Source organism: Xenopus tropicalis, chromosome 8 (genome assembly GCF_000004195.4).
Source record: "Xenopus tropicalis strain Nigerian chromosome 8, UCB_Xtro_10.0, whole genome shotgun sequence".
Lineage (NCBI taxonomy): Eukaryota > Metazoa > Chordata > Amphibia > Anura > Pipidae > Xenopus > Xenopus tropicalis.
In genome coordinates, this window is record NC_030684.2 from 130,046,450 (window position 1) to 130,062,232 (window position 15,783).

The following is a 15,783-nucleotide window of genomic DNA, read 5'->3' on the forward strand; positions in this document are numbered from 1 at the left end:
GTTTGCCTACATGTACTTTGCTTTGAAATGACAAGCAGATGAAACACAATGTACACAGCAGCCTGCAGAGCACAAAGGAATGAGGAAATACTCTGTGGGCGGAATTTCCTTACAGTAGTAAAACTGGAGCATAACCTTGTTTCCTTATTGTGGGAGCATGTAGGGCTTCCACCCGAGGAATGAGCCAGCCATGGATTACTCTGCTAGCCCTCGTCTTATTCCCACGGCCCCCGCTCGGCTCAGGTAAGTGTCTATACAAAGGCCCGATGAAAGAGTGTTAATAAGGAACTCGCACACAGCACAGAACACACACTTTTACTTATACCCATGCCTGCACCTTCCCACACTCATTCATAGACAGACACAAATATACTCACAACTCTCTGACACAACACAGGCACACACACAGCTGGAAACACACAACTATACACTAATATATAATAATAAGAAAATCAATATATATATATATATATATATATATATATCACTAATATGTATTGATTCACTTGTATGCAGAAACCTGCTGACAGACAAATGCTGTTCTTTCAGTTCTTTCCAAGTGTAGATGCACAATAGCAAATCTATTGCAGCCCACATTTGCCTCCTGGCTTTTTGATTTAGAGTCAAATTGTGAGTCCAAAACTATTTTTGTTGTTGTGCAATTAGTGTTGATTATAAAGACAATTGGACATTTTGTTAAAAATCATTACAACCCAAAGGAGCAACAGAAACAACAGAACCAAAAGACAGATGTGTAAGAAATTGCAAATCTTGGGTGCTATTATTTTTGTTATATATATATATATATATATATATATATATATATGTATGTGGCCTTATATATATTTATGTGTAATACATAGCATTGGGTTTTCCATGGATGGTAGCTGGGCAGTATGTTTGCTACAGGAGCCATAAAACTCATTTCATTATGAGCGAAACTCACTAACAATTAGATTACTGATCACATAGGATGTGAGTTGTGGAATTACAAACCAGTATAAATAGAACACTGGGCATTAGTGAGGGGGGGAAGCCTGTGAGGAGACTGAATGTGAGGCCTGCAGACCAGAGGAAGCCATGATGGGGAGACAGAAGCTGACCTCCTTTCTATTACTCTGTCGGTAACAATAATATAGGTTGTAATTACCCATTTGTTTTCCCTGTTTTTGTTTTTGTTTTCTCAATATTGAGTAACATATCGGTTTCTATTAACATAAGGAAACATACTTGCTATTGTCATTTGCTGGACTTAATATCATGTTCGTGATAGGAAAAAAGAAAAAACAGCAACAATATGTAACACCACGATATTGCTTTTTGATGTAAGCAATGTAAAATGTTTAACTGATATAAAAACTGCTATAAAACAATAAAAAAAATGAATGATAACAATAATGTAGATTGTAGAATTAACCAGTAAGTGTAAATCGTATAAATATTTGTTTATTATATTAAATCTTACAATAGTAACATGGTTAGTTTGGTTGAAAAAAGACAAGCGTCCATCATGTTCAACCATAATGCCTAACTGTTAAGGTGCCCATACACTATACCCACCTACGGGTGGGCGATATCGGGTAGCAAGTAACTTGCTACCCTGGGGCCATACGATCGGATTATATCTGTGGTTATGGGGCAGTCGGTTCGGGGACCGCATCAACGAGCCGATGCGGTCCCCGATGCGACTGGATTTTCTAACCTGGCCGATTGAGATCTGGCCAATTTCAGGCCAGATATCGGTCGGCCAGGCCGCTCTGTTCTGCCCATACACGGGCCGATTAGCTGCCGAATCGGCCCAAGGGACCGATATCGGCAGCCACTATCGGCCCGTGTATGGGGACCTTTAGCTGATCCTGAGGAAGGCAAAAAGAAATTAAATCAGGCGCAGACACCATTTAGTAGTTGTAGTTGTGCCCAATCCACACGTGCAAGTTTTGATGTATTGGTCGCTGTTGTTGTAGATGCATTAACCCCCCCAGACAGGGCCAATGTAATAAATGGGCAAAGGTGGCCCAGGCCCCACTTGGATAAGGATAGGGGCCCTCTAGCCAATCTTTCAAATGGGATAACTTTTGGTGGGAGCATCCTGCTGAGGTGGTAGATCCCTCATTTAATCATCTGGAGGCACCCTACAGTGTGGGGTTTTAATTGCTTTGCTTTTTTTTCTCGTGGCATCCTCATTTTGCTCCCGGGGTGGCACTCCTGTGGATCAGATCTACTACAGTAAGCACAGACCATTTCTTCCCTGCCTGCCTTATTATATTGAACCTCACGTACTTGAAGACTATTCTATCACAAATTTCTTGGGTAGTGAGGGCCTACCATTAAAATTTTGCCCAGGGCCCCTGGTACCTTAAAGCGGCCGAACTTAAAGATGCAATGATGCGGGGATTAGTGCAAAGAAAAACTGCATGCTGGGTAAAAACATGAAAAATTGCATTTGCAAAAGTAAAAGAATAATTCCCTATATTGATTAGTTTAGCTAATATAAAGTCATCACAATTATTAAGATCCTGCACAAAGGCCTCCAGGGACACTATGTCACCTCCCCCTGAGAATAAACATATTATCAAACAGCATCTCTACCAAAACCAGCCCTGGTAAATAATAATAAAATAAACATCACGGGGGTCATTTATGAATACCCCAGTTCTAGAGTACTGTATGGCACGCTCCTTAGTGCTCATTTAACAAGGTTAAATAAACGATAAGGCTTTTTGTTTGCTTAGCCGTGTTGAATATGAGCCCTTAGTCAACAGTCAATAAAGACAGTGCACCTTGTGTACTTTGGAGTTATCCATTGGCTGACAATTGACAGGCTATTTAACCTTATTGTATATAACATTCTTTATTTAGAAGTACCTGACATTCAGGTTAATGGACTTGTAAATGGAACAGTCAGGTTTCTGCACCATTTTGGCACAAACTCTACAACCCAATGCACCGTATGGAGGACAACGAAGGAAGAAAAGGTGGAAGTGGCTGAATACAGAAGTAACAGATTTACAACGACCAATCAATTATACCAGAACCGAACAAGCTTCAGTAAATCAGAATTAACGATTAATAACCTGAGTAAGGAGGACAGTGGGCAATATACTATATCCTGCTGGCCTTCCCCCAATTCTGCAACAAAGAAGAAGAACTACATGCTTACTGTTCATGGTATGTATCCTACACTAAGCTGTGTACCTACCGCTGCTTATAACATAAATTGAGTTTATAATGTTCACAGAAATGTGCTTACATTACATAAATCCAATCTGGATGATAATGTTTTGCTGCAGTCTGATGCGAATTATAGAGGCTGGCACATAATACACATGGAGGTAACCTGGACATCAAGCTTCTTGTGGCACATCTAAAATATTCACTCATTAGGGGTGATCCATGTCCACTTGTCTACTTTATACACAAAAAGAAATATTGCCAGTGCAGCAAATATTTGCAATAAATTAGGTGTTAGTAACACAATGTGGCCAAAATATGTAAGCTCATGTGCCACGTCAAGGCCCCTCATTGTACGTCCTACACTGCCTATTAATACATATTATTATTTATACATACTGAGTCTGCAGTGCATTAAAATCAAGTCTCCCAGCAAACATTGTAACTGAGTAGTAAGACCCTGTTAAGGTGACCAGATTTTCAGAATGAAATCTGGGGATAGGGGGCAAATTTTAGGCCAGGCCTATGTTGGAAGCCACACCTCCATAAACCACGCCCCGGATGCTGGTATGGCACAGCGGCATTTCCATGTATAATACCCCCCAGAAACTGTGTTCTGGCAGTTTTTCTTTTTGTGTACAAAATTGTTTCTAGCTGCTGGTCAACTCCAGAATGTGGGTTAGACTGAGCGCTGGCACAAAGAGTGTTCCTAGCAACTGGTCATTGCCACAGTGTGGGTAAGTCCAAACACTGGTGTTTTGTGTCTGTACTTTATGCCTACCACAGGCAGATGGTAAGTACAGGGCTCACATGTGTCCAATGGCTCTTCCTGACTTGAGTCTCTGAAGGTTACCAAGTAGGAAACCCATATCTGTATTCATTGATTTAGTATTTTATATTTAATTATGGATTTTCCACTAATAGCATACTAGTTGGGGTCTTAGGCACCACCAGCTTGAAGATCATTTCAAGCTGTTGGTACCTAAGACCCCTTGGTCTTAGGTACCACCAGCTGGAAATTATCTTGTACATTTTTTAAAAAGGTGTTCTGCCATGGAACACGATGAGCTATAAGTGTGCCAAGTATACACGGCAAATGGGTATGTTTTGATTTTGCACTTGATTTCAATTGCAGAACCTCTACCTCCTCCAACCATCAATAAAACCCTAAGGGGATGTAATGCTACTGGATGTAGCTTCACCCTTCAGTGTCTCACCCCAAACACCTCATCCAATGTGTCGTGCCGTTGGGAGATCCTACATCACTCCTTTAATGAATGTACCATCCAAGTCCTGCTGGCATTCTCTTCACTGGGCACAGAGTACGTCTGCTTCATAAGCAACCCTGCCGGAAAGCAAGTTGCCTCAGTCACTGCTTGGCAGTTGTGTTCTGTTTCAGGTGAGCAAACACAGACAGGAATGTAAATATATATATATTGTTCAGTAAATACACTTAGTAGATGTTTTATAATATCTTTATCTGCTGCAAACAGTGTGCGCTTGTCATTCAAAAGCTGATTTAATCTTGTGTGACAAGTATACCCAGAGTCAGCACTTGGAATGGCCAGATGACAAGGGATTTGAGTTCTTGTTTATGGCTACAACTAGGATCTACTAGATATAGTAGAGGCCATTTGTAGATTCTACTAGACTCCATTACAATACATTGTTCATCCTTTTGTTCCCCACTTATGATGATCCCTTAGCGCTCACATTACAAGGCCGCAGTACTTTTCAGTTGGTGTTTTTCGAATGGAAATGTTAAAGAGGTGCTTTACCCTGCGATGATGTAGTAGTCTGAGGTTTATTAATTTTATAACTTTATATTTATCCACAAATATTAATGAACTATAACAGAAAAGTCCTGCTCCCAAATATTATTATTGGGAATAGAGCAAGTAGCCTCAATTACATATGGGGGTTAGGAATTCCCAGTTGTGAGCACTGGGTACAACCCTTGGAAGACCTGTCTGAGCAATCAGGGGGCCAATGGACAAGAGCTACTCTTGCACTTTGTTGCTTGATACACTGCAAAATAATTATGCAACTTCTCCTGCAATACCTTAAGTACCTAGGAGGGCATTCTGTATCTCTGGCTGTGGCCATTTGGTCCCTTACCCCCATATCTGTCTCTTACCTCTGAGGGGTGACATTAGAACTAAACTGTACTTAGCTAGTAGCCTGAGCCCCTTTGTTAGTGCCAATTCTACAGCTGAGGGTGACTAAGGCTAACCCCTGCCCCCAATCATTACACCTTAAAACTTGTGCTTTTCTTTTGGGCTGGAAGACTGCTTGCAAGCTCAGAGAAGGGCCAAACTTAGTCTGAGGTGCAACTAGAATGCGTTGGGGCCCCCTGCTGGGTCTACTGTATTGTAGACAGGAGAGGTATGTGCCATTGAGCCCTAGGCAAATGCCTCTTCTGCCTAACCCTAGTCTTTGCCCCGTCCCTGGGGCCCTGGTTGGTTACACAGGCTTCTCAGATGTTCACTTCAAACCTTGATCAGGCCAATCAGTTTCTTCCTTCCACAATATACATTCTTGGTCCTAGGACCTCTCCCACTCTAGAAAGCCATATATAGGCATGGGATCTATTATTATTGTTTGGACCTGAAAAACCTTATATTTCTATCATTTAGATCCCCATACCTTAATTCATTTAAACATAAAATAAGCCCAAAAGGATTGTGTTGCCACCACTATAAATTCATGCAGCTTATTTAGGATCAAGCGATCACTGTCTACATCCCACTAAAACCAAAAATGGCACCTGGCCTGCTCAGGATTGTTTTTCTGGATCACTGTTGTGGAGTGGTTTAGAAATTTGATGGGTATTTTTTTAACATAAGTTTATCCATTTACACTGTTTTGTATGTTCTTTTGTGTTCCAAGGCAAGATTATGATGCAGTGTTTCATCTGGGGACATTGGCTACTAATTGTACTGGGATTGATTGTTACAGTCCTTCTTGCAATTGCTCTTGTGAAACATACACTATATAAAACGCGATGCACGAAGAAGAGGAAAGGTAAGAGTAATTTAAGGACATTATTTGCAGTGTTTTTACCCAATATCACTAGCACTTGTACTAGTCATACTTACAAAAGGTGGCTGGCCATACAAGGGCAAATTTTAGCCGCCAACTCCTTCAGTCTGAGCTTGCACGCAACAAGCTTACCCGATCAATATCAAATGGACAGGTTTAAAAGGTATTGAGGCAATTACCACATCAGCTCATTGATGCACTCCTTGCTCTGAAGGCCTGTATCTCTGTCATAGTGATCCAATCATTTGGCCCTAGGGTAAAACAATCAAATCAGCCTGATATTGCCCACCTCAAGGGGCATGTTGGGGAAAGATCACTTTGTTTGGTGAGGCCTTCAGCTTAAGACCAAACTCTTGCATTTGTCTAACCCCCCCACCCCATCACTTACCTTTGTTTTACATATATATATACTTGAAGGGGGGGGGGGGGGCAATACATGTAATTCATAATACAAAATTAATTTTAAATTGCCCACAGTGCAATTCTGAGCATTTTTGTAATTGACATTCTTTTTTAGTTTTCAAGTAATTAGCAGTTTTACAATGCTAATATCATGAATTCCCAACAAAAGTGCCCCCCTGCTTTTAGGCCTCCAGAAGATGATGTTTCTGATGCAGAATGTGTCCCCTGAATTTTCTCTGCTCAGTTAAATTACATTGCTCAGTTAAGTTACATTAATTCGAGTGTGTGTAGTTCCCGTTTAATAGAAGAATTAATTTCCAAGGAAATTCAGTGTAATTATAAGAGCATATCATCAACCCTGTTTAACAAAATTACTCCTCTGCTGTAAGCCGTAGCCTAGGATTTGCAAGACCAATTGCATTGGAGCCAATGCCCGTTTTCTTGCTCCAATTACATTGAAGTCAATTGCGCGTTGGCAGCAAATGCATTTTGTTTTTATTATTTTTTTTTTCCTCATTGCAACTGCATTGCAGTCAAAGAGTGTTTTTCTTTACTTTTTTATTGAATTTTGTGATTGTGCTTTTTGTTTTCCTGGTGAGACAAATGAATGCAGCACCTAGGGTTTAAAGGGGAAGTTCACCTTGAAGTTAAACTGTAGACAGTGATGCTGCAAAACTCTTTGCAATTGGTATTCATTTAATATTGTTTAGAGTCGCCCTAGCAGAATGCCAAGAGTCGCCCTAGCAGAATGCCCAGTCTCCCTACCAGAATGCCCAGAGCCGCCCTACCAGAATGCCCAGAGTCACCCTACCAGAATGCCCAGAGCCGCCCTACCAGAATGTCCAGAGTCACCCTACCAGAATGCCCAGAGTTGCCCTACCAGAATGCCCAGAGTCGCCCTACCAGAATGCCCAGAGTCGCCCTACCAGAATGCCCAGAGCCGCCCTACCAGAATGCCCAGAGTTGCCCTACCAGAATGCCCAGAGTAACCCTACCAGAATGCCCAGAGTAACCCTAACAGAATGCCCAGTCACCCTACCAGAATGTCCAGAGTCACCCTACCAGAATGTCAAATCACCCTACCAGCCGCCCTACCAGAATGCCCAGAGTTGCCCTACCAGAATGCCCAGAGTTGCCCTACCAGAATGCCCAGAGTCGCCCTACCAGAATGTCAAATCACCCTACCAGCCGCCCTACCAGAATGCCCAGAGTTGCCCTACCAGAATGTCAAATCACCCTACCAGCCGCCCTACCAGAATGCCCAGAGTTGCCCTACCAGAATGTCAAATCACCCTACCAGCCGCCCTACCAGAATGCCCAGAGTCGCCCTACCAGAATGTCAAATCACCCTACCAGCCGCCCTACCAGAATGCCCAGAGTTGCCCTACCAGAATGCCCAGAGTCGCCCTACCAGAATGCCCAGAGTAACCCTACCAGAATGCCCAGAGTAACCCTACCAGAATGCCCAGAGTAACCCTAACAGAATGCCCAGTCACCCTACCAGAATGTCCAGTCACCCTACCAGAATGCCAAATCACCCTACCAGCCGCCCTACCAGAATGCCCAGAGTCACCCTACCAGAATGCCCAGTCACCCGACCAGAATGCCCAGAGTCTCCCTACCAGAATGCCCAGAGCCGCCCTACCAGAATGCCCAGAGTCACCCTACCAGAATGCCCAGAGCCGCCCTACCAGAATGTCCAGAGTCACCCTACCAGAATGCCCAGAGTTGCCCTACCACAATGCCCAGAGTCGCCCTACCAGAATGCCCAGAGCCGCCCTACCAGAATGCCCAGAGTTGCCCTACCAGAATGCCCAGAGTAACCCTAACAGAATGCCCAGTCACCCTAACAGAATGTCCAGAGTCACCCTACCAGAATGTCAAATCACCCTACCAGCCGCCCTACCAGAATGCCCAGAGTTGCCCTACCAGAATGCCCAGTCGCCCTACCAGAATGCCCAGAGTTGCCCTACCAGAATGCCCAGAGTAACCCTACCAGAATGCCCAGAGTAACCCTACCAGAATGCCCAGAGTAACCCTAACAGAATGCCCAGTCACCCTACCAGAATGTCCAGTCACCCTACCAGCCGCCCTACCAGAATGCCCAGAGTCACCCTAAAAGAATGCCCAGAGTCACCCTACCAGAATGCCCAGTCACCCGACCAGAATGCCCAGAGTCACCCTACCAGAATGCCCAGAGTCACCCTACCAGAATGCCCAGAGTCGCCCTACCCGAATGCCCAAAGCCGCCCTACCAGAATGCTCAGAGCCACCCTACCAGAATGCCCAGAGTCACCCGACCAGAATGCCCAGAGTCGCCCTACCAGAATGCCCAGAGCCGCCCTACCAGAATGCCCAGAGTCACCCTACAAGAATGCCCAGAGTCGCCCTACAAGAATGCCCAGAGTCGCCCTACCAGAATGCCCAGAGTCACCCTACCAGAATGCCCAGAGCCGCCCTACCAGAATGCCCAGAGTCACCCTACAAGAATGCCCAGAGTCACCCTACAAGAATGCCCAGAGTCACCCTACCAGAATGCCCAGAGTCGCCCTACAAGAATGCCCAGAGTCGCCCTACCAGAATGCCCAGAGCCGCCCTACCAGAATGCCCAGAGCCACCCTACCAGAATGCCCAGAGTCACCCTACCAGAATGCCCAGAGTCACCCTACCAGAATGCCCAGAGTCGCCCTACCCGAATGCCCAAAGCCGCCCTACCAGAATGCCCAGAGTCACCCAACAAAAATGCCCAGAGTCGCCCTACCAGAATGCCCAGAGCCGCCCTACCAGAATGCCCAGAGCCACCCTACCAGAATGCCCAGAGTCACCCTACCAGAATGCCCAGAGTCGCCCTACCCGAATGCCCAAAGCCGCCCTACCAGAATGCCCAGAGTCGCCCTACCAGAATGCTCAGAGCCACCCTACCAGAATGCCCAGAGTCACCCGACCAGAATGCCCAGAGTCGCCCTACCAGAATGCCCAGAGCCACCCTACCAGAATGCCCAGAGTCACCCTACAAGAATGCCAAGAGTCGCCCTACAAGAATGCCCAGAGTCGCCCTACAAGAATGCCCAGAGTCGCCCTACCAGAATGCCCAGAGTCACCCTACCAGAATGCCCAGAGTCACCCTTCAAGAATGCCCAGAGTCGCCCTACCAGAATGCCCAGAGTCGCCCTACCAGAATGCCCAGAGCCGCCCTACTAGAATGCCCAGAGCCGCCCTACCAGAATGCCCAGAGCAACCCTACCAGAATGCCCAGTCACCCTACCAGAATGCCCAGAGTCGCCCTACCAGAATGCCCAGAGTCACCCTACCAGAATGCCCAGAGTCGCCCTACCAGAATGCCCAGAGCCGCCCTACCAGAATGCCCAGAGCCACCCTACCAGAATGCCCAGAGTCACCCTACCAGAATGCCCAGAGTCGCCCTACCCGAATGCCCAAAGCCGCCCTACCAGAATGCCCAGAGTCACCCAACAAGAATGCCCAGAGTCGCCCTACCAGAATGCCCAGAGCCGCCCTACCAGAATGCCCAGAACCACCCTACCAGAATGCCCAGAGTCACCCTACCAGAATGCCCAGAGTCGCCCTACCCGAATGCCCAAAGCCGCCCTACCAGAATGCTCAGAGCCACCCTACCAGAATGCCCAGAGTCACCCGACCAGAATGCCCAGAGTCACCCTACCAGAATGCCCAGAGCCACCCTACCAGAATGCCCAGAGTCACCCTACAAGAATGCCCAGAGTCGCCCTACAAGAATGCCCAGAGTCGCCCTACAAGAATGCCCAGAGTCGCCCTACCAGAATGCCCAGAGTCACCCTACCAGAATGCCCAGAGTCACACTTCAAGAATGCCCAGAGTCGCCCTACCAGAATGCCCAGAGTCACCCTACCAGAATGCCCAGAGCCGCCCTACCAGAATGCCCAGAGCCGCCCTACCAGAATGCCCAGAGCAACCCTACCAGAATGCCCAGTCACCCTACCAGAATGCCCAGAGTCGCCCTACCAGAATGCCCAGAGTCGCCCTACCAGAATGCCCAGAGTCGCCCTACCAGAATGCCCAGAGTCGCCCTACCAGAATGCTCAGAGTCGCCCTACCAGAATGCCCAGAGTCGCCCTACCAGAATGCCCAGAGTCGCCCTACCAGAATGCCCAGAGTCGCCCTACCAGAATGCCCAGAGTCGCCCTACCAGAATGCCCAGAGTCGCCCTACCAGAATGCCCAGAGTCGCCCTACCAGAATGCCCAGAGTCGCCCTACCAGAATGCCCAGAGTCGCCCTACCAGAATGCTCAGAGCCGCCCTACCAGAATGCCCAGAGCCACCCTAACAGAATGCCCAGAGTCACCCTACCAGAATGCCCAGAGCCACCCTACCAGAATGCCCAGAGCCACCCTACCAGAATTCCCAGAGTCACCCTACCAGAATGCCCTTATTGTACAGCGCTGTGGAATATGTTGGCGCTTTATAAATAAATGTTAATAATAATAATAATGCCCAGAGTCACCCTACCTAGGTGAGAGGTTGGGGGAGATAAATTCTGCCCTGGGTTTGTTGCACATATAATGACAGTCACCCTAAAAGAATGCCCAGAGTCACCCTACCAGAATGCCCAGAGCCGCCCTACCAGAATGCCCAGAGTCGCCCTACCCGAATGCCCAAAGCCACCCTACCAGAATGCTCAGAGCCACCCGACCAGAATGCCCAGAGCCACCCTACCAGAATGCTCAGAGCCACCCGACCAGAATGCTCAGAGCCACCCTACCAGAATTCCCAGAGTCACCCTACCAGAATGCCCAGAGCCACCCTACCAGAATTCCCAGAGTCACCCTACCAGAATGCCCTTATTGTACAGCGCTGTGGAATATGTTGGCGCTTTATAAATAAATGTTAATAATAATAATAATGATGCCAAAAGCCACCCTACCTAGGTGAGAGGTTGGGGAGATAAATTCTGCCCTGGGTTTGTTGCACATACTGTATAATGACAGATATTTGCACAGTTGCTCCGCAATGTCATGTGACAATAAATCATTCTATCCCTTTTTATTCCAACAGATAGTAAAGATGAATCCAAAATTCTACTGAATAAGGTGAGGAACCATTATATGCAAGCATGATTATCTGTATGGGTTATTTGTTAGTAACTTTATACTGTTTCTTGGTTAATTTATACACAAATCCAGTGACTTTAGGGCTCTGGCACACGGGGGAGATTAGTCGCCCGCGATTTAACTCCCTGTTCGCGGGCGACTAATCTCCCCGAGTTGCCTACCCCTGCCATCCCACCGGCGAACATGTAAGTCGCCGGCGGGATGGCAGACGCGGCGGGGCGATTTGCGGAAATCGCCGAAAAATTTGCGCGAAATCGCGCCGCCGCGTCTGCCATCCCGCCGGCGACTTACATGTTCGCCGGTGGGATGGCAGGGGTAGGCAACTCGGGGAGATTAGTCGCCCGCGAACAGGGAGTTAAATCGCGGGCGACTAATCTCCCCCGTGTGCCAGAGCCCTTAGGTAGCAGCGCCGGTAGTACTGGCATCTGTGCAAAAGCCGATCACTAATCACCAAAGGCACCTTTGAAATAATGAATGAGAATTTTACTGCAATCATGGTTTTAATCATAATTTATCAATTCGCAGTCACGAAAAATAATAACATTGAAAACTTGCAAACCAAAACCTACTGAGATGCCACAGAAGCCAATCGAAATCAGTTTGTGCCCCAAGTTTTAATAAATCTCCTAAAAAAGAAGAGAATTTTATATATATATATATATATATATATATATATATATATATATATATATATAGTCTACCGTTTAATTATATGTTTTTACAATATATGTGGACTGTATACAGGTAAAAGACCTATTATCCAGAATGCCAGGGACCTTGGGTTTTCCAGACTGTTCTGCCCCCAATAAGGGGTAATTATATCTTAGTTGGGATCAAGTACAGGTACTGTTTTATTATTACTGAGAAAAGGGAATCATTTAACCATGAAATAAACCCAATAGGGCTGTTCTGCCCCAATAAGGGGTAGTTATATCTTAGTTGGGATCAAGTACAGGTACTGTTTTATTATTACAGAGAAAAGGGAATCATTTAACCATGAAATAAACCCAATAGGGCTGTTCTGCCCCCAATAAGGGGTAATTATATCTTAGTTGGGATCAAGTACAGGTACTGTTTTATTATTACAGAGAAAAGGGAATCATTTAACCATGAAATAAACCCAATAGGGCTGTTCTGCCCCAATAAGGGGTAATTATATCTTAGTTGGGATCAAGTACAGGTACTGTTTTATTATTACAGAGAAAAGGGAATCATTTAACCATGAAATAAACCCAATAGGGCTGTTCTGCCCCCAATAAGGGGTAATTATATCTTAGTTGGGATCAAGTACAGGTACTGTTTTACTGGATTCTATGGCAGATGACCCTACCTTCGATAATGGATCCCACACCTGTACAAAAGCAACACAAAAATGTAATATGCACATTAAGTTAGAACAATTGGTTTTATTTATTATTAAATTTGTAAATTTACTTCAGATCCAGTTTTTGGTAGCCTCAATAAATTTTTTATGATGTGTGTAAATGGGATAATCAAAAAATGGTGGGGTGAACAACATTTTTGTGCAAGACAACATGGTATTGACAACGCAAAATTAGAAATTGTCACAGAGAAAAAAAATAAGATAAATTGGGTTAATTAAAAAAAATGTCATGATACTACTTTAGTAGGTGTAGGGACTCGTGTATATTGGTCCATACAAGCTGAATATGTACCACTATTACAGGACATACCTATAAGAACAAATGTGGAAGAGACAATGTTATGCATGGATATGAGGCTGGGGAGCCCAAATAAAATTATAGCTTTTCCAACATTTCATCTTTGTGTCTTGCAGAACAAGAAAGATGGGCCTAAACAAGCCAGACAGGTGGGAAACATATCAGTAGAGCCAAAAGCCGGGCTGATGAAACAAATGAAACAACGTATATCAAGCAAAAAGAAGAAAAGGCAAATGAGAGATACAGAGAGAACCCAGACTGGCCAGTGAATACAAACATGGGAATATTTACCAAAAGGACATGGGAAAATTCCCTGCATATTGTCCAAGATCAAGATCAAACCGTCCTACTAGGGACATTTCATTTGTGTAGACATTTGTCCTCTAATGTATAATGTAAATAGTTACTGAAATTGATCTTTTCCTTAGGAAAAAATAAAATTTGATATTGCAAACTCACATGAAAATATTTCCAAGCAGCTAATTTCTAAGCAGGTCTTTATCTTAAGGTCCCCTTTTTTAGCAGATCCGCTTTTTTAGGTCCCCACCTATGGGTGGATGATATCGGAAGAATCTAGGCTAATGGGGCCAAACGATTGAATTATAATGACGGGTATAGGTAAAGTCGGTACGGGGACAGCATCAACTAGCCAATGCGGCCCCCGATCCGACTAGATTTTCTAACCTGCCCGATTGAGATCTGGCCGATTTCAGGACAGATATCGGTTGGGCAGGCCTGTCGGAAGTGCCCGTATACGGGCCGATTATCTGCCGAATCGGTCCAAGGGACCGATATCGGCAGCTACTATCGACCCATGTATGGGGACCTTAAGGGGTGTTGGTAGGCCTTACACTGTGCCTCAGATAATGGGTCCGGGGCAACTGGTCTCATAACCCGCTTGTTATATAATTTTTTTATTACTTCTACAAGTTGTGGCTACACTGATTTGATCCCTAGCTACAGGTCTGTTGACTTTTCTGTCTGTGAAGGTACCAACATTTGCCAAAAATGCCAATATTAATGTACACTCTTATTTAAAGTTAAAGAAACCCAAGTCTTATGGCCCAGGTCAGTGATCCCCAACCAGTGGCTTGGGAGGAACATGTTGCTCACCTTTAGTTTTGCTTCCAGTGGCCTCAAAGTTGGTGCCCATTTTTGAATTTCTAACTTGGAGACAAGGTTTGGAGGCATAAAGACCATGGGCCACTAATTAACCAGTTGGAGTGCTTATTGGTCAACTACTAAGAAAGGTTCTGTGCTTGTGTTGCTCCCAAGCTTTTTTTTTTCATTGAAATATTGCTCACAGGTAAAAAAGGTTGGGGATGCCTAGCCTAAGCGATGGGCCCCTTGGCTACCAGATCATTCATTATGTAAAGCTAGCATCTATTCCCACTAGGGTGATGATCCTGGGCAGAAGGGATCAGCCGAGACATGTGCTTGTGCACCTAAATTTTCATAGTTTTGTAATGACACAGAGGTCACCTGGAAATAAGGCAGTTTTAATGAATGGGCAAAAGGGGCATTACCATGATATTTTTTGGCAGAACCATGCCACAGAGACGGCAGACCCATTATTTTAATCAACTAGAAGGGATCTACAATATGGTTATTTTATTTTAAACTTAATTTTTTCTTGTGGCATCACCATTTTGTCATTTATCTGCTCCCAGGGCTGTTGGCCCAGGGCAGGGCGGCACACTTGGGCATCAAGTCTACTTCAGTAAGCACAGAGCATTTCTTCCCCGCCTGCCTTAATATACTGAACTTCACATGCTTGAGGGTCATTCTATAACAAATTTTGGTGGGCAGTAGGGGCCCACCAATTAAATTTTGCCCTGGGCCCACTGGTACCTTAAAGTGGCCCTGCCTGGGAAGTCTAATTAGCATTAACCATATGTTTATAACCTTATGCTCTACCAACTTATATGCACCATCTTGTAAATTATATCCTTAATTTATATGTTTCAAGTTATAAATGGTGTGTTCTGACATCAGAATGCATCATTAATAACTTTGAGGAACAGGAAGTGCTACAGACAGGGCTGGTACAGAAAGAGTCTCCCTCTTGGGGACATATCTACTAAAGAGCAAACCGGCAAATTTGAGGAGCTTTTGCCTGGACGTTGGCGAGGGGATGATGCAGGCTGCCATAATCTCACCCACTCAGTATATTCCAGCCATTGGGAAGACCTGTAACATTCAGCACCAACATCTGAGTCCGGTGTGACCAATGTTCTACCTTGGAAAGGCACTTTTAAGCCAAGATAGGGTTATACATGGTTCCCCTATAAAGAATACCTTTGCTAATACAGGTATGGGATCCGTCATCCAGAAACCCATTATCCAGAAAGGTCCAAATTATTATATTATTGGGTTAATTT

The 15,783-nt window shown here is 45.0% G+C and overlaps 1 protein-coding gene across 1 annotated transcript; it reads left to right on the plus strand.

Annotated features, from left to right (window-relative positions):
* Nucleotides 1–111: 111 nt before the first annotated feature.
* Nucleotides 112–13,860, plus strand: LOC101730866 (SLAM family member 8). Its single transcript, XM_012969737.3, has 6 exons — nucleotides 112–243; nucleotides 2,860–3,168; nucleotides 4,307–4,570; nucleotides 6,061–6,195; nucleotides 11,665–11,699; nucleotides 13,519–13,860. The coding sequence occupies exons 1-6, from the start codon at nucleotides 180–182 to the stop codon at nucleotides 13,669–13,671; spliced, it is 960 nt and encodes a 319-aa protein (XP_012825191.2). The 5' UTR covers nucleotides 112–179; the 3' UTR covers nucleotides 13,672–13,860.
* The last annotated feature ends 1,923 nt before the right edge of the window (nucleotides 13,861–15,783 follow it).